At 49.1% G+C, this 19,692-nt stretch overlaps 1 protein-coding gene across 4 annotated transcripts in view; it reads right to left on the bottom strand.

The window, feature by feature from the left end:
• Nucleotides 1-1,296: 1,296 nt before the first annotated feature.
• Nucleotides 1,297-19,692, bottom strand: part of ST3GAL3 (ST3 beta-galactoside alpha-2,3-sialyltransferase 3) — a 96,660-nt gene continuing 78,264 nt past the window's right edge. For all 4 annotated transcript variants that reach the window (XM_087820380.1, XM_087820379.1, XM_087820381.1 and 1 more), the window contains 3 exons: nucleotides 6,336-6,482; nucleotides 6,023-6,169; nucleotides 1,297-2,342 (listed from right to left, as the gene is read on the bottom strand). In XM_087820380.1, the coding sequence (XP_087676506.1) occupies nucleotides 2,253-2,342; nucleotides 6,023-6,169; nucleotides 6,336-6,482 (384 nt within the window). In that variant the 3' untranslated portion in view covers nucleotides 1,297-2,252. The remainder of the gene's footprint in view (nucleotides 2,343-6,022; nucleotides 6,170-6,335; nucleotides 6,483-19,692) is intronic.

Raw genomic sequence — 19,692 nt, 5'->3', positions numbered from 1 at the left:
GGCCTTTCAGAACTACCCACATCCAGACCCCACCCCAGACCTGAATCAGAACTGTGGTGTGGACATGTGCTACTTTCCAAATCCACACAGGTGATTCTGGTGCATAGCCAGGGCTGAGAACCACTGCTTTTGCGACAGCAGTTTCTGAGCATAGGTGGAGACTACAAGCCAGAATGCAGAGAACTGCTGGTGGTGTGGGGGGCTTTCTACAGGCCTGAAGGACCCCTGTGGGGCAGGAGGGCAGGTGGTAAGCAGCTCCATTGTCTGCTGCCTCCCACAACTGGCTGCCGAGTTGGGGTGGCTTCCCTGGGGCTTTCAGCCATGGCTGTGGCTTACAGGCATACAGCCTATGCCCTGTACAACTTCAGGGGGCGCCCTTCACGCAGAATATGATGTGCATTGAAGTTGTGCATCATAGCAACCCAGCAGAACCCGAAGAGAGTTTCTGAGTTTGCCTGTCCCTCAATCAGGGACTTGCTTTCCCCTCAGCTGAGACTTCTGCCTGAGGACATGTGGGAAGTGGATGGTCCTTGGGATGGCCAGGACTCTTGGATGGGGATGGTAGGCGAGAGGCGAAGAGGCCAGCCAGTCCCATTTACTGCCAAGGTGGCAGCTCTGGCTGAAAGCTCACTTCATGGCCTGAGGTGCTGGCATGTGTTCCACCCATTCTCAGGCCTGCATGGGGATGCTAGGGAAGGAAGGGGGGGTCACATTCCACAGCCCTAAGGGGGTAAGATGGGAAGAAACATCTTTCCTAATATTTGTAAGAGTGCCTAGAGCTGGGCTGTGTCTTCCTGATCTGAGTAAGAAGAGAGGGGGGTTGAGGGGGTGCTAAGGGTTGGGGTGGGGCACATTCTCTCCAGGGCTCAACCAGGGATACCAGGAGTGGGTTAGGTCTGTGGGTCTATCTGTGTTGGGGGCTCAGCAGGGTATCATTCCTGTACTTGCAGGAACCTGTCCCTGCACTGTTGGCCCTGTGGTGACCCAGAGGCACTGTTCTAGAACTGTGGGCTTCAATCCCCTGCCCTCTGGCTCTTTTAGCAGGCATCAGGTGGACTCTGGGGCAGGCCCTGATGCCCTTAGTCTACCTCTTTTAAGGCAAAGAGGGTGCAGACTGTGTGCAACGAGAGGGGCTCCAGAAGGCCCCCGGGTGGCTACCCAGGTCCTGGAGTTGACACAAGATGTGAGAGTAACCCAGGAATCTGTGAGCTAGAGAGATGGCCCTTGGGTTTAGCATAGTTACTAAGACCCCAGATTCCTGTTTCTTCCAGGAAAGAGAAAGCAAGAGGAGGCAGGTTCAGGGAAGAGCTTTATTGCTTCCAGGATGGCTGCCCAGGATGGGTAAGGTCCTTAAGCCTCACTTCTCTCTGGTCCAGGCTCAAGGCAGAACCCAAGGACCTGGCAGTCTCACTGCTGAAACCCAGAACAGCTGCCAAGTTGGTCAGTCCAGGCCTGGGGTAATGTCCTACAGGTCAGTAGCAGCTGGGGTGGGGGCCATTCCCATTGGGCTGGGCCAGGCCTCACCTCCTGAGCTCTTAAGTTCTCTCTGCTCTAGCCCAGGTACTGTCTTGTTAGCTTAAAGGATGGCTCCAGGGTTTTCCTGTGGGACAGCTAACAGCTGGTAATGTGGGAATACCCCATCTTCTCCCCAAGAAAGGCCAAACAGTGTCATGATTATGAGCTGGAGAGGGTTGGCATGACATCCTGCATACTCCCTGCAGCTCTGGAGCACAGTACAGGCTAGTCATGGCATCCTACTCTACAGGGAGCCCGTTGGCACCACTGCCTGACCTCTACCGGGCCTCTTTCTGCATGACAAGTGGACCAAACCTGACATCTCCAACCTGATTTAAAAATAAATTATCCCTACCCTCCCCCCGACCCAAATTCACAAAATAATAATACACCAAACACTGATTGGAGAAATAATTCCAGCAGCAGCCTTGCTGCCTAACGTCCACCTCCTGCATGCTGGGCCTGCTGGGCACAGCCAGCGGCCTCCTGGCGCTCTGGCTTCAAGAATCCAGGCTGAGAGTGAGGCCGAGTGCTGGTCTCTGAACAGACACAGCTCTGGCTGCCCTGCCAAGGCCTCGCCACCCCTGGGGCCACTCAGCACTGTCCTTCTCTGGGTCTGAAGACTCCTGTGCCTCTTAGGCAGAGCCAGACCAAGGCCAATGAAGTGGGCAGGTGGCGGTGGCTGCTGCTTGCTCGTGGCGGTGCCGGGACCTCTGTGGCCATGTGCAGGGCCCATCTCAGATGCCACTGGTAAGGTCAGTGATGACACGCGCTTTCACCAGTTTCCGCAGAAACTCTTTCTCTCGCTCAATATTGTGTGTCCAGGACTAGAAGGGAAGAGATGGAGAAGCGGTCAGGTGGGGAGCCTGGGTGGCTGCTGGGACAGAGCCCTGCTAAAATGTACCTCCCAGAGTGCAGTGCCCTCCTCTGGCTACCACCCTCCAATGCTCTGTGCCATCTCCTCCCTCCTTGGGGGAACATAACCTCTAAGCCCTTTTCCCATCCCAGAAGAACTGCCTCTTAACTTCTTATAATCTTAAGGAGATACAAGCTTTCCAACCTTGTTCCCAAAGACATCAACTCCTTGTCAAGCAGCACGTCCAAGGCACCTAGGTCCTAGACACCTTGAGGACAAGCAACTTGAGTCATTAGGTCCTGCCCAGGCCTGGGGGGTGGACCCTGCTGAAAAGAGCTGTGTGAGGTGGCTTAGTCATTCTCTGGCCTGATGTAATCCACTTTCCCAGGCCTGGGGGCAGCTGATGAAATCCTGCCTCTCAGAGGCGCCAGGAGGCCAGAGGGCAACAGGCTCATCTCACTGCTAACATGGAAATTACAGGGAAGATGCTGCTACCTTCTCCTCGGGAGGACTGCACCCAGGCTCAGGTTCTTTCCAATCCTCAGTACTCACCAGGAAGCTCTGGTGACTAAGTCTCTCAAAGAAAGAAAAAGGGTTGAATGAATGGATACCAACAGCCTTGTATTGGGACCCAGAGGCCAGCACTGGGCCTCAGCACAGTGATCGGAGCAGCCACGGCGCAGCAGTGCTGAGAACTCACAGAGCCGCCCGCTCCTTATTCTGCTCCAGGCAACTCTCTCCTGTCACTATCCTCTGCCTCAGGGAATTGCCCCTCCTCGGTGCAGACTCCTGGGTGATTTCCCTCATTCCTTAAAGATTCAAGCATCTGTCTTACCTCTTTGAAGGCAGGGACAATCTGGCACAGAGTAGGTGATCAATAAATATGTGTTGAATGAAATTAGATTTCATAGGTAAGAAGATGGAGGCTTGAAAGAATGGCAGGGCCAGGATCCAAGCAAGTGGAGCAACTCATGCAGCTCTTTACTTACCCCACCCCTTCACCACTCCCCAGGAGGAAGCATCCCGTCTGGTGGGTCAGCTTCAAGGGCACCCACTGGGAGCCACCGAGGAGTGGAAGGGCAGCAGAGGACTGGATAGTTGATGATATTAAGGGATTATCGCTAATTTTTCTAGGTGTGACAGTGGCAATGTTATTTTTTTTTTGAACCCCAATAGTGGTATTATGATAGCAGAAAATAGTCCTTATCTTTTCGAGGAACTTACTGAAATATTTATGGCTGGAATGATATGATATCTGAGGCTTGTTTCCAGGTAATCAGTGGGAAGTAAAACTATGAAAGGAAGAAACAGGTGAAACAACATGTGCTGGTAACTGGGGAGGGAGGTGACAGCAACAGGGAAGTTCAGTGTGTTATTCTCTGTATTTATGAATATGTTTGACAATTCATAATAAAAGAGTAAACAAAAAATGCCTGGCTGGGGTACAGCTCTCAGCCCAGGCAATGCCACCTCTTGGTGCTCTCTCCTTAATTCCTCCTTCCCTGCAGACAGCGCAGGAGCTTACCAGAGCTCTCAGCATTGTCTATGGGCTGGGGTGGAGTTCGGGTCCCAGGTCCCCAGCCTCAGGAGGACCTCTGATTCTGGATGCAGATGTCCATCCCATTCACCAGCCATTCTCTCAGAAGAGCCTTCCTGTCTTCATCTCTGGCCCCTCTCCCCTCACCCAGTCATTAAATACTGGTGCTGCTAGGGTGCCGCCCTGACTACCTGCACTTCTCAGTCTCCCATCTCCCTGAGGTCTCATCCATGCCCGCCCGGACTCTGAATATGCAGTTATGCTGGCAACTCACACGTGCACTTCCAGCCTGGACTTCTCTGCTCTGTTCCGGTTCAGGAGTCTTCCCTCTCTTGCCCAGGCTGCTGGGACAGCCTGCTGGCTGGTTTCTATTCCTGCCTTGCACCCTCTATTTCATGCTGCAGCCACAGTAACCCGGCTGCATGTGACTCCTCAGCTTAAAATGCTTCTGCCTCCGTGGCTCCCTCCAGCCTTCAGAGCAAAGTCCAAACTTCTCACCATGGCAGAGAAAGCCCTTCATGATCTAGTGACTGCCTATATCTACGGTCTCTCAAGTTTACCTACAAAGAGTATGTAAGAGAGCAAATATGTAAGTAAACAGAAGCTGGGGGCAGGTAAAAGCTGTGAGGACAGTCTGGAGTGGGTACTGGCAGGGGACAAAGCAGTAAGAAGATACATCAAGAGACATAGAGCTGGAACAACTAACAGTCATGGTAATAAGGAGGCAGGGCAAGAGCCACTGGTGAGAGGGTAAGACAGTCTGGAACTGCCCCGCACCCAGGAGGAGCTTCCACTCCTGAACCTCACTCCAGGCAATAGGAGGCCCAGCCGGAAGGCCGTTACTGTTTCCCATGAGATTTCCAAGTCCTTCTTATACCCCTGAAAGAACTTCCAGTTACTTGAGGCAGCCTGAATGAACCAAAAAAGCCTAGAACAATCTAGATGGTAACTGAAGCCATGGATGGGGATGCCAATCTCCTGGAGAATATGTGGTGTGAGGAGAGACTGTCCAGGATGGAGCCCTGCCTAATGCTGACACTGAGAAAGAGAACGAGAGAGACCAACAAGTGGAACTAGAGGAACACTAGGAATTACTGACTCAGAAGCCTCAGCATAAGTGTTTCTGGGCGATCAGCAAAGGTGAGACTTCCATGTGTCCATTGCATTTAGCAGCCTTGAGGTAAGTCACTGGTGACCTTGAGGGGAGTCTCATCAGGTGAAGAGGTCAGCCAGGCTTCGAGGGGCAAAGGGCCAAGTGGGAGTGAGGAGTGCAAAGGGGACAACCCAGCAGGAGCTGACTGTCCCCACTGCAGCTGCGTTCTCACTGGAGGAGGGGGCAGTGGAGGACCTTCCGAGAGTGTGAGGCTCTGCAACGGTGCGCTGGGGATTGGAGAAGGGCGTGCAAGGACTGGTGAGCAGGAGCAAGGGCTAGCTGAGATGAGAACCCCTACATTTAGAGAACTAGGATCTGCACAGACAGTTTTCCTCCAGCATCCCCACACACATGGTGGAGCAGGGGAGATGCTCCACACACTAGCCCAAGACGTCCAGGTTCCGGGCTGGGATCAGGGAAAGGCTAGTGGTAGAAATGAAGGGAGTTGTAAGAGAGGTCCCAATTCTCCACAGGGCGTCTGGTTGTGAGGGCAGAGATGTAGGAGAGGCTGGCTGGCAGGCTGGGAGAACTGTAATGCTTCTTCAACTTTAAGGAGCCTGAGTATATTGGTCACCTGGGAGGTAATTTTGGGTGGTAACGAGCTTCAGTACTTGGCTGTAGGAAAGGGTGGTGCCAAGATTAACATATGATGGCTGGGGAACAGCAAGGAGAAGGCAGGTGCAGGACCAAGGCAGGGAGAGGGCCAGAGAGGGAAGGTTCAGGAAGGAAACGGGGAAGGGAGTTCTGAGTTCTTGGGAAGGCTAGGGAGGGAGCACAGAGGATGCTTCACGCTCAGAGGCCCGCAGGCAGGGATGGACCTCTGGCATCCCAACTTAGCTGGCTGGGGTGGGTAGCACCTTCCTGGGAGCTCTGGGCAGCCAGAGCAGCCACTGGCTCCGCAGAGCCTGTCCTCTGTGCGGGAAGTGCCCCTCACCCAGCCTGGCCCCATCCAGTCCCTCACCGCTTTGATGGCTGCCATGCGCACGGTCTCATAGTAGTGCAGGGGTGCATTGGGAGTGCTCATGTCGTAGCCAAAGCCTGCAACTGCCACCTCATCACAGCCGTGTAGTGCCATGGTTACTGCCACACTGCCAAGGGTAGGGATGTTCTGGAGGAGAGGAGGGAGGAGGCGCAGAGTTCAGTTGGAGGGCTGAGGCTGAGCTCCATTCCTGAGGACTGAGCCCTCAGTCCACACCCTGCCGCCCTGTCCTTCCTTCCCAAGGCCCCTCTGCCCCAGTTCCCCTCCTCCCTCTCCTGGGGCCCAGCTGTCTCACCCCGCGGCCCATGAGGCCGTTGTTGAAGGGCAGTCCAATGAGGGTGAAGGCAGCTTCCTGGATGAAATACGGGTTGAGGATACGAATCTCTGGGGGCTCCTTGGGGACTCGAGTGGCCACAGATTTCCAGAAGCCGTCCGAGGCACTCTGTGGACATAGCACAGGTGGGCGTGAGCTGGGCACACAGCTTGTGATGGGACTGTGTGTGGCAGGGAGCCAAAGTGTTTACAGGCAAATGAGAAACAAGGTGGGGGGCACAAAGTGACACTGGAGAACCTGGGGCATGTGAGATAAACATAGATGGTAGAAGGAGGACCCGGTGTGTGCTGGGGATGCGAAATATGTTGAGACAAGGGTATGTGGTGGGAACAGTGAGCATATGGTAGGACCCAGTGTGTAATGGAGGACCCAGAGTGAGCTGGGTGGTGGGGGCACAGGGTGTGGGGGTGGGCTGCTCTGGCCTGAGGGGGTTCTTGGGTCAACAGGAAAACCCAATGGTCCAGCTGTCCCCCAACCCCTTCACAGCTATTAAGGGGCCCAGGAGGAGCCTGCCCTCTCTCTCTCCTATCTGCTCTGCTGGGCTTGTTTCCTTTCCCTTCTGTTGTCTCTCCTGGCTCTCAGTCAACTGTTCTAAAGTGAACCTGAAAAATAAAGACAGAATGTGAGCTAGTACGGCAACCCGGAACAGCACTCAAATCCCAGTTCTGCCACTGACTAGAGCTGGGTGACTTTGGTCAGTGGCAACTCTCTGAGCTTCAGTTTCTTTAACTGCAAAAGGGATCATTCTTCCCTGAGACCTCAGTACCATATAGGAAAGGCATCCGCTCTGAAAGCTGACGTCCCAGTGTGCATTCCGCGGCCACAACTTCCTCTCCTCACTCCCTCCCTTCCTCTAATCCTCTGCCCTTTCTGTTCAAGACCCTGAAGCGTATCACTTCAGCCACTCTCTCCTGAGCTCCTCAACTCCCTGCCCTTTGCCCTTCTACTGCCCCAGCCCAGGAAAGCCCTGAACTTGGCATCAACCCATTCATCAACTCTTTACCACCCTCAAAACTGGGCTCCTGCGGACTGCTGGAGAAAGTCACAGACCAGCCCTGTAGACTGGAGGAATCACCAAGCCAGGGACTCCAACCTGGTATTTCCAGGGAGTTTGTTATTTGCTTAGAAAACCTACCAAGAATCAACTAAACTTAATGGATAAAATGATTTAGTAATAGGATCTGTGCTCCAATAGGAAAGTAAAATCACCAGACAGAATACAAAAGAGATCCCATTTGCAATCCAAACAACAAATAATCAAATACTGACCAATAAACTTAATATGTGGGACCTATAGTTAGAAAAAAAGCTACAATCCTTTTTGAGAGATGTAAAAAATGACTTGAAAAAAATGGGAGACAAGCCATATTTTGGATGAGAAGGCTGAATATTAACACAATGCCACTCTCTGTCAGATTAATGTAGGCTTAACATAATTCTAAGAAAAATCCCAACAGAATTTCTTTTTTGAAATTTACCAACAGAATTCTAAAAACCCAGTTATCTAGATATTTAACAGGTAAAAATAGCCCTCCCAAATTTAAAAATTAGATAGTAGAGTATATTACAAATTTCTAATTATTAAACATTGATAGATGTCTAAGAATCAACACAAAGCCCAATGAGACAAAACAGCCCAGAAGCAGATCAGTCTGTGTGCACACACACACTTAAGTTATACAATAAAGGAAGCTGCACCATCAGTGGGAACAAGGTGATTTTCTCAGCAAGAGACATTTGAAAATTGGCTGCTGCCCTGGCCGGTTTGGCTCAGTGGTTAGAGTTTCGGCCTGCGGACCGAAGGGTCGCAGGTTTGATTCCTGGTCAAGGGCACATACCTCAGTTGCAGGTTCCATCCCTGGCCCCGGTCGGGGCTCCTGTGGGAGGCAACCAATCGATGTGCTTCTCTCACGTTGATGTTTCTCTTTCTCCCTCCCTTCCACTCTCTAAAAAAATCAATGGGAAAATATCCTTGGGGGAGGATTGAAAAATAAATAAATAAAATAACTAAAAAAAAAAAAAAGAATTATGAAAATTTGCTTAGATAAAAAAGATCCACTTATTTACTCTCATGCTAAAAAAGTAAAATGAAAAGAAAATTTAGATGTATATTTTATTATTGAGCTTCCTAAATATTAACGCAATGTTAGAAATAAAAAGGTAAACAAATTCTGACTTTGTAAACATTTTTAGTGCTTTGGTACATCAAAAATATGATAAGCAAAATTAGGAAGGAGACAAAGAAGTGGGAAAAATTTTGTCACAAATAATAATACATATTTTAAAAATTCATGAAAAATAAATGAGACCTCATAAAAATGGGAAGAGAACATAAAATAAGGTTTGTAAGCGTGAAAAACTCAATAGTGACAAACATGCAAATTAAAATAACCAGATACTATTTTTTATCCTCTGAAATACAGGATGGGGCAAACGTAGGTTTACAGCGGTTTGTATGGAAAATACAGTAATTAATAATTAATACAAGATTAATAAGTGATTAATAAATAATTAATACAAGACTAAACTGTTTCGTGTACTCGCAACTATAAACCTACTTTGCCCGCCCTGTGTGCCTGTGTATCCGGGCGTGCATCTCAGGGCCTGTGGTGCTGAGCCGAGGTAGAACTCGCCCCCACTGCCGCAGGGCTAAAATCTGGCACAGCCTTTCTAGGAAGCAATCTGGATGTGACTCTAAAGTTTCAAGCCTGTTCATAAACGATGACTGCAAATTTCTCTTCTAAAAGTAATCAGAATGGTGAAGACCTCTGTAAAAATCTGCTTATTACTGTGTTATTTATAGAAGTGAAAAACCTGAAAAAAATCCAAAAGTTTACAATAGAGATTTGGTTAAACAATACATCTCTCTAAGTAAATGTTACAGACATCAAAATAATGTTTTCTAAGAATTCTGTCACAGGGATATACATAACATATCTAACCAGCCCTCTGCTGGTTAGACACCTAAACTGTTTCTAGTTTCCCCGTATCTGCTCCTGCTCCGCCTGTGCTCCCTACCTTCTAGTGCCCTCCAATGAACCAGAAACCTCAGAATCAACTTTGGATTAGTTTTCATCTCTCCAGCCCATCCTGTCCTACTGGTCATCTAATTCTTTTGACTCTATCTTCTTAAAATCCCACAGACCCGTCCCTCCCTTCCAAACCCACTGCTACCAGAGAAGTCCAGGTCTCATCATCTTTCAATGGGACCATCCTAATGACTGGCCATTCACAGCATCTGTCTAGTTGACTGCTCAGAGTCCAGAGCCCAGCAGAGTGACTGGAACATAAATTGTGAGTAATTGTTAAAGTCCACCCATTTAGTCAACAAACATGTAATGAGTGCCTCCCAAACCACTTTCCACTCTCTGCCAGATAATCTTTCTATGTACAAAGCAGATCAATCACATCACCACTGCCCACAGATCTGAGTTTTGCAGCCTGTAAGCCCCGTCTGTCTCTCCGGTTTCCATTCCAGCCCATCAAAGTCCCCACCTGCTAATTCATGACGTCATGCTTTTGCTGATGCTGCTCCTTCTATCTCTAATGGCCTTCCCACATCTATCCACCTGATTCAATCTACTAGCATTTTAAAGACTCAGCATATCCTTCTTCTGCATGTCCTTCCTAACCCCATTCCTCCCCAGGCATAAATGACCTCTAACCTTTGGGAGGTGAAGGAATATATTGTTAAGTCTGCTATGGTTTGAATGTGCCCTTGCCCCCAGGTCCCCAAAGTCATGTTGAACACCTAATGCCCAATGTGGTGGTATGAGGAGGTGGGTCCTTTAGGCGGTGATTAGTTCATGAGGGTAGAGCCCTCAGGAGTGGAATTAATGCACCCTATAGAAGAGGTCCCAGAGATCCCTTGCCCTTTCCATCAAGTGAGGACGCACCAAAAAGGCGGCAACCTGTGAACCAGGAAGCCCTCACCAAATACCAACTCTGCCAGAACCACGATCCTGGACTTCCCAGTCTCCAGAATGGTGAAACATAGATTTGTTGTTTATAAGCTGTCCAGTCTGTGACATTTTATTATAGCAGCCTGAATGGACTGGATGAAACTTCAGCTCTGGTCACTCACTGTATGGAGACTCTGGGAAAGGAGCTCACCGTTTCCTTAGGATAAACCAGGATACTAGCAGTGTTTATCTTATGGCTCTTGTGAGAATTAGATAATTCAGGCTGAGTGCCAGCTCACAGTCACCTGATCGGCTGTTATCATCTCCATCATTAGTGGTGTGTTGTGACCCTAAGCCATGCAGGGTTGAGGCTCACATCTGATCCACCTCTGTAGCCTGGCACAGCACCTGGCAGTATGTGTTAAAGGAGACACGGAATCCACCCAAGGCTCCTCCATTGCTCTCAGCAGCAAAAGAGAGCCCCCCCCCCCCCACTGGTCAGGATTTCTACAGGCTTGCCTTCCACTGCCTTCAGGGGACTGTCTCTGCTCCAGCCATGCCCTCCTTGTGTCTCCCCTCCTCAGTGGCAACATATCTTTCTCTGATAAATTCTATCTGTCTTCCAAGGGTCAGCTGAAAGGATAGGTCCTTGGAGCCAACTTCCCTGTGTCTCAGTACCAGTGAGACAGAGCAGACCTCAGTCCGTCTTGCTCCTGTGCCTCCCTCTTTGTGTGCAAGTGAGGTAAAGGTAGGGATACCAGAACCCAGTAGGAAAGGGAAGGGTAGAGAAACGGGACCAAGATCTTATATAGAACTGGGGAGAAGCCCCGCCTGGGAGAGCCAGATGTGGACCGAAAGGAATGGCAGGTGCCAGCCTGTGCCAGGTGAGGCACAGCCCCTGTCCCCTCTCCAGAGCCTGGCAGGCCCCAACAGTGCCCCACCTGGGGTTCCTGCCCATGCGTGCCCCACACACACCTAAGGAGGAAAAAGTGCAGGGGCTGCCTGGGAGGGGTAGGGAGAGCCAGGAATGGGCACAGCTGGGGGTGTGTGCCAGGCTCCAGGCTAGTTTTCACAGACATTATTTACATCTCATCAACCTTCACCAACTTCACAGGTACAAACTTAAGATGAAGCAACATGTTCAAGGTCATGCAAGTGGCTGTGCCAAAATTCAAACACAAGCATCGTGACTCCAAGATGGGTGTTCTTTCTGCCTTAACATATTATCACAACTGTTCCCATTTCAGGAAGACTAAGGTAAGGGTCCCACATCCTGTTTCACAGAGAGCACTTGCCCACGATGCACACGCAGCTGGGAGAATCTGGGCTGAATCCAACCTCAGAACCTGGGTATGTCCATGACATGAGATGCCATCTCTGAAATCATGTCTTCAGGCTTTTCCCATGTGCTAAAAGTCCCGTATGCAAACACTATGTGAAACTGTAGGAGGTTACCCTCTTTCAGTGGGGAGGGAAAAGCTTCTGCCTCTCTTCCCACCTTCACTCTTTCCTGGGAGGAAAAATGACTGATCTGACTGCTTACATTTGAGTACAATGAGTGGGTCACACTTACTGGTATGAGGTGAAAAGTCCCCCCCCACCCCTCCCCCAGCTCTCTTTAACTCCTTGCTCCTATGAAGCAGGGAGTATGTGGAGGCACAGCCTGCCTCCTTGGGGCAGCATCCTGGTCTCTGCCTCGCTCACCATGTGCTGGGAGCTCTTCAGATCAGGCTTAGGGCCGGCCACCAGGGCGGCATAGAAGATGTTGGCACTTGGGGCAAAGGAGGCCTGTGCCCTACATTAGATCACTGGGGACTGGCACAATCCAGGATTTCTATTTTACTTTCCCCATCTGTCACTGTCCTGATGCAGAGCCCCTTCAGGAATTTCAGGGAAAGGAGGAACAGTAAGACTATAATGTGATTTGGGCATTTCTGTGTTTCCCCAGCTATAAAAAAATATCCAGTACTAACAAAACCTCAGCCCGTCTCCTAAAAGAAAAGCTATGGCTTTTCTTCTCAAAACACACACACAGGCACATGCACATTACAGTTTGCATCCTACTGCAGGTCACAGATCCCGGAAGTCAAGGGCATTTTCTGGCTTTAGACAGAGAATCTCTGGTATAGGGTGAGAAGAGGTGGGAACCCTGAACAGAATCCTGTAAACAGAGAGGGGCCCATAGAGGAGACTGGGAATGAACAGAGGTTAGAGGCACTAGGAAGTGTGTGGTACAGTGGGACATTGTGGGCCCTGGAGTTTGGAAAGCCTGGGTTACATCTGGATGCCACATCTGTGTGACCTGGGCACGTCCTGTAATCTCTTGAGGCCTCGAGTTCCTCATGCATAATAGGAATGACAAGACCTACTTCCCAGACAGTTGTGAAGATTACATACCACATTTGGCATACAGTAAGAGCTCAATAAATCTTATCTATGATGATCATGAGTGAGTGTCACAGAAGCCAAGAGAGTGAAGCTGAGGGTGTGGTCGGCGATGCCAGGTGCCAGTGGGAGGCCGGTTCACAAACACATATATTCAAATGGGAAGCCAGATTTTCCCTCTGTGTTCCTGCAGGAGGGCAGTGGGCACTGCTGCTGGGTGACACTGCCAAGCCTGCCACCAATCAAAGCCCTGGCCCAGGAGGCCTAATCAAATCTGGCCCAAGGCCTCTCACATCTCATCTCCCTGACCCACAGGACACAACACAGAGGCCTACAGATGCCAGTGACGCTGGCCCTGGAATGGTCAGACCTCTCTGCCAGGCCAGCTGTGGACTGCATTCTTTGTTGAATCCCTCCTCCTCCAGGAATGTCTCTGCCTCAGTCAAGTCTGGACTCAGCTCATGTGTGTGCAGCCGCCAGTCTCCTGCTGATGCAACTTGTTCTGCTCTTGTCAGAACAGCCAGGAGCAATGGAGGAAAGCATCTGGGAAGAGCGCCTTCCCAGCCAGGCACCGCAATGTTTCCTGTGCCCTACAGGGCTCTTCCTTCTGCTCTGTCAGGAGAGAAGCAGTCTAGGGGCCAAGGTGAGAGGTCTGGGAGTAGAGAGACTGGCCATGGGCTGGCTTCCTGCAGTCAAGGGTAGGGCAGATGGGTTCGCTCCTTCTGCTCCCTGCCTCTCCTGCCTTAGGGCAGGTCACCAGCTCTCACTGGGGTCACCCTGGCAGCCACCAGGTCTCTCTGCCTCCATCACGCCTGCCTTTAATTCCTTCATTTCCCCACACAAATCTGATCTTGACCCTCTCATGGCTAAAATCTTCCGTGGCTTTCCACTGTTCACTGAGCCAGCTTGTCAGGGTAATTCAGAGCGTAGGTCTGGTTTTTGTTTTTCTTACCCCAAAGGAGTTTGCAACCCAGTGGAAAAGACGGTTGCATACAAATATCTCAGTACATACATGGTATGATTGTTATGAAGTGAGAAAGAAACAGAGGCTTAAGACATCTGCTATACTTATTTAAAATATATACATATAAGACATATCTACAAAATATTCACATGCATAGTACATAAGCTGGGAGGAGGAGCCAGGCGACATACTAAGTCTGAGCAAAATGAAGAAGAGCTAGGAAAGACTGACAGAGCTAAGGTTAACCTGGATCGACCGATCAACAAATACGAGTGCCTGTTAGACATAAGCCACTTGCTTTTTGTACAAATATATGCTATAACATTGTAGGACAATGAACAGTCCTCAAAACAGGGATTATAATAATATGAAAGGAGACCTTTAAGAATATCTTGTCCAGTCTCCTAAAGAAACCAAGGCCCAACAGGTCTGTCTTCTTAACCAATCTATTTCCCTCGAGGGATGTCGCCACCATTTTTTCCTAACTCAGATGGGAACCCTCATTCTCCTTTGTCCCCAGGAACCAAGCAAACACCCAGCCTGTGGCTGTGGCTTCTGTGCAGACCGTCCCACCACTGTGCCCTTCCCGCCATCACGCTGTCAGCCCGCCCCTGCGTGCAGACAGGGATGCCCCAGTAACTGTTTTTGACCTGACACCCTGACTACTAAGCCCACGCCCCTAGGCAAGTTCTCGGCCCTTTCTAAGTCTCACTATCCTTGTCTCCAAAAGGCGGGAAATGGCTAGTTTACTTGCACCTCACTGTGTGTTCGTGCTCTGACAATTAAAAGTCATGCACATAATATGTTTGGCACAAAGTCAGCTCCTTAGCTTTTGCTACTATTAGTCCTCAAGATAGAGTCCAAGCTCCTTGATGTGACTCTGGCTTATAAGACCCTTCACTGTCTGTCCCCTGCCTTCTCAGCCTCATCTCCAGCCCTCACCCCCTATCCACGTAGGCTCACCCCTCACATTTGCGCAGCCAGGGACAAAATTACAAATGGAAGTCCATGTACCATGTGCCTACATTTTAGATTCTAAATATTTGAAAGTTACAAATCAAGGCATCAAACTATTAAATAAGATATACTCTATCCTCCCATGAAAAATGACCTGGAGGCCAGGCTTGAATGCAGAATTCTGACTCCTAGAGATCGGTGCTAGAACCTGGTGGTGCATGGAGAGCGAGGCCCAGCCCGCCTCCCTCTGTTCCCTCTTGGTCCCATCCCACACCATGAAAAGTACTGTGCAGTGTGTGGACTCCCAGCCTGCACATCCAAGTTCTGTTCACAGCCTCCACAAACAGCCTTCCTTGGGCTTAGGGATGTGCACAGGGAAGTGTATTCTGCCCCCAGGAGAATGGAAGTGAACTTGGTGCTGACTGAGGGCACGGGATTCTGAGGCCTCTAGTACCTGATAATGGTCTAGCAAAGGAGGATGGGACTGCAAAGTCCTCCTCACTCCACACAAAGGGTATGGCTGGAGGAGAGCTAGGCACCCCTCTTGCCCAGCTCTAAGGGCACTACTGCAGCCATGCCACATACCAGTTATACTCAATTATACCACTTTTGCCAATGCTGTTCTCTGTGCCTGAAACTTCATCATCATCTGGCCAACAACTATAAGAAGCCTGGGCAAGCAGCCTGTTAGGGGTCAGGGCCTATATAAGTGTCCTGGAGCCCAAGAAATGGGGTGGCTGTACCTTCCTGAGTGGGGTGGCATGTGTTGCCCTGCACCAGGCCATGCTAATCTCATTTCCACACTCATTCCTGGGCACTGTGGCTGGGCATTTTGCCCAGTAGGCAGGCAGTGCTTGCCTTGCTGAATGTCACTTCTCCAAAGGAGATTGTCATCTGCAGATGAGCAGTGTCACGTACACTGTCTCACTTACTCCTGTTAGTGGTGTAACAGGGAGCCACGCAGGGAAGCTTTTACTTTCTCCATTGTACAGGAGAAAATGAAACTCGAAGACACGGGCTGAGGCAGAGGAAGAGAATGGTTTCTGCTCTCAATTCCAAGTCCAGTGCTGTTTTACTGACTTCACCTGCACGGAAGGATCAAGGGCGAGAGTGGCGGTGATGCTGGTCCAAGTGCCCACACCCCCTGCAGGGCGGCTGGACCGCTGCTCTATAGCCCAGCAAGTAGTTGAATCATAATTTACATTATAAACTCCTTAGTTTACGCTTAGGTTTGGCCATTACAAATAACACTATAGTAAAAATCTTTGTGTGCAGATTTTTCCTTCCTTTGGGTGATGGAAAGGAAGTATCATTAGTGGGAAGTATCATTTCCTTTCTAAAAAGCTTGTCCCCATTTATACCCTGACCAGTAGCCTCTGAGAGCACCTGTCACTGCACTCTTGCCAAAATCATGTATTACAATTTAAACACATTCTTTAAAGATGTAATGGGTGATAAATGGCATCCTGTTGCTTTCACATGAATTTCTCTGGCTGCAAGGAAAGTTAAATGTATTTCTGTTGTTTACTAGTTTTATTTCCTTCTGTGTGATCTGTTTAGTCTCCTGCCTGTTATCTGCTGGGGTCCTAATGGTTTTCTTGTCAACTTTCCCGATAGTAACTGTATGTCTGCCATATTTCCTAAATAGACTGTTAAGCATCTTGTGGTTTCAGTCTTTTTGTTGTTGTTAATTTAGTTTATATTTTCACATATTATCACATCTGATTTCTCCTAGCACTTCTGTCCCTTACAAGTTCTTTTCCCTCCAGGGAGTCAATTTCTATTTTATTTTCTTCAAAACTTCCTTTGGCTGTATTTTATCTTTTACTTTTTAGTCCATTTGGAATTTATTTCGCTGTATGCTACAAGGAGGGTCAAAAACCTTTTTGAAAGCTATATTTGGAAAACACAATAAACAAACAGAGGAGCCGGCTCGGGGCCGATTTTGTGATGCTGACAGACAAGTGAAAGAGGCAGAGCGCCAGGGACTGTTTAGTTTTCATTCCTTTATCAAGGACAATGATCTTGGAACTACAGAAAGGAGATCAAACATGGCTAAGAGGAAAGAGATGCCTGGGAGAGGCAAGCAGAGAGCAAAAGGACGCACAGAAGAGTGTGAATCTAAAAGAATGATCTCCCAGGGCAACGAAAGAAGAAAAAGACCTCACTGACAGGCAGAAGATTTGGGTTGGGATCCTGACTGTGCCAGGAGTTACTGCCTTGCTCCAGGCCCCAGTTTCCACATTTATTTATTCATTTATATATGCCAACTATGTTTTAAACACTCTTGGAGGTGATGGACTAACAGAGACAAACAGGACAGTTCCTGCCTCCCAGGGGCTTGTAAGAGTTAACAGATAAGGAAACCCTCAGGTATAATAGAGTAGGGCTTGTTATGGAGGAGGAATCAGAGAAACTGAGCGTGCTTCCCAGGATTTTGGCCATGAGCTTGTAAGAATCAAGGACTATCCCTAGAACTAAGCACTGTACACAGTAAATGCTCACTGAATATTTGCTGGCAAGCTCTTCCTTTAAAGCAGGGGTGGGGAACCTTTTATCTGTCAAGGGCCATTTGGATATTTATAACGTAACTCACGGGCCATACAAAATTATCATCTTAAAAATTAGCTATGATAAAAGCTCCTAGATTTATTGAATTTTGAGTCCTGCCTGCAGTTGCCTTGGCAAGGCCAGACCAAATGATTTTGTGGGCCAGATGTTCACCACTCCTGCTTTAAAGGAAAGCAGAGGCTAAGTCCACTGGATTTAGAATCAGAAGGTCACTGCCAGTAGAGAGGTGTGGAAACTTGGCTGGAGAGGGTTGAGAAGTAGAAGGAAAAAACATGGAAATGCATCATGGACAGACAGGTGATGCCTCTTTCTAGAAACTTGAAAGAAAAGGGAAGGAGAGAGGGTGAACACAAGCTAAAGAAAGGGCTTTTATTTCTAGGGTGAAAGAGACCTGAACAAATTTATAGATGTGAGAGGAGGATCCAGTAAACAGGTGGCAAAAGAGATAAACAAAATAAGACAGTTCCTGAGAAGGTGGGAGCAGATGGCATCCAGAGCACCAGACAACTGACCTCGAACAGGAGAGGCACAGAAAGGAAGGTGGAGGAGAGGTGTAAGGGTGGGTGGGGGTGCAGGCTAGTTTGCAGATTGAAGGCTGGGAAGTGGAGAGTTCCTGACTGGTGATGACCTTTACTTTCCCTGCGGGCTGGGTGTGAGATGTCTGCTTAAAACAGGGATAGAGGTACAGCAGAACTGAAGATGGTGAGAGTAGGTTCTGAGAACGACGACAAGGGAAAGGACACAGGAGTGGGGAGCAGCAGCAAGATGCTAATTAGGTAACACTACCAAGTGTTGCCATCTCAGCTGCAGCTTCTCTTTCCACGGATGACTCCCTGGCACTGGAATGGCTGGACGAGAAGTCACGGGAAGAGGAAATAGTCAAGTGAGAAACAGTATTTGAAGCCTGGGGATCCACATGATTGTGGTGATTTACTTGGATTTGCTGAATGCATGAATCAATGAATAAATGGGAGGTGTTACAGTGCGATGGTTACAGTGGGACAGCTTTGGTCCAAAACACTGTTCTACCACTTACTCATAGCACTGTCCGAACAGGGCTGCTGGGATGGCTGGCTGACAGTGCATGTCAGTCAGGTAGTCCGGGCCCAGCAGGTGGAAGAGCTCAGCAATGGTAGCTCTTCCCATTCTCATAGGCCATGGCAGGTAGGAGCCGATCAATGGAGGGTTCTAAGCAGGAGGGTGATGTGGTCAGATTTGTCCCTGGAACCACCAGAGCTGAGTCTACATTTAGCTCTATTGCTTAACTAGTTTTATGCTCTTGAGCATGTAACTCATCCTCTCTGTGCCGCAGTTTGCTAATCCCCCAAATGAGGATAATAACAGTACCCATCTAGTAGGAACATTATGGGAACGGGATGAAGGAATTCAAAGAAGGCTGGTAAACTGAAGAGCTTAATAAATGACAGCCATGATGGATGCAGGAGGAGGAAAAGGAGGAGAGAGGGAGGCAGGAAGGGGAAGAGGTGGCGGAAGGAAGAGAACACTGATGACGATTATGAGACAGAGTAACCAAGGGGTCACAGACAAGAGTGACAAAGAGGAGCAGGGGTTGGCGATGACATGAGTCCCAAGTCCTGAGCACTTTTTATCTGAGGGTGGAGGAGCAATGGTTAGGATGTGGCAATGGGGAATGAACACGGGGTAAGGGGTATGTGTGAAAGAGTGGTATCCACCGGAGATGGCTGCAAAGGAAATGGTATCCCAGGAGAGCTTGTCTCAGAGGTCTGGAAAGGAGGCAGTGGTGGGGTGGGGACCATGGCTGCTGGCTCAGGACAAACCTCGTCAAGCAGTAGAGTCCACGGTGTGTCCCAGCCTCACCAACCTTTTTAGGTGCCCTGCACTGAGTGTCTCTTAAGGAGAAGTGGTGTGAATAATGAGCTCCTTCTGGGCACAGCCCATCCCAAAGCTTTGTATCCCTCTCAGGTTTGGGACAGAATATAGGTTTAGGTGAAGATGGACATTCAATCCATGTCTTGGGCCTGGTCCAACAATGCCTCCTATATGGGGACTTGGTGGCCCTGTTTGCCCTGTGGATTTCCCAGACTATTAGCCTACCCCACTGCCTTTCCCAGGAGGTCCCGCGTTTCTCCCTACTCTAGGCCTGGCCTCTGACTCTGCTTTCAGGCCACTTCCTAGGCCAGGCCCTACAGCCTAGACTGCTTCAATCCCTAGTGCAATAGAACTTTTCCAAAAGCAACACCACCAATAATAATAAAATAACAAATAGCATTAATATTTGGCATAGATAGCACTAAGTGTCAAGCACTATGCTAGGTGTTTCTATATTTAATTTGGTTTAATTTTAAAAACTCTGAATGATGGGTAGTGCCACTCGTATTTCACAGATGAGACTAAATTTAAGGGGCTAGGTAATCTGCCTAAGGTACCCAGCTCAGTGACAATGTCCAAATTTCAACCTACATCTATATAACTCTATAACTGCCTTTCCCTCTTAAACCATGTTGTCTTCCTCAAATTCGGGCCCAGTCCCCCTATGCATGAATGTAGGGGTCCTGGT

The sequence above is a fragment of the Miniopterus natalensis genome, chromosome 9 (assembly GCF_054644295.1).
Source record: "Miniopterus natalensis isolate mMinNat1 chromosome 9, mMinNat1.hap1, whole genome shotgun sequence".
NCBI lineage: Eukaryota > Metazoa > Chordata > Mammalia > Chiroptera > Miniopteridae > Miniopterus > Miniopterus natalensis.
The sequence above is the reverse complement of the archived record's forward strand: the minus strand, read 5'-3'. Positions and strand labels throughout refer to the sequence as shown.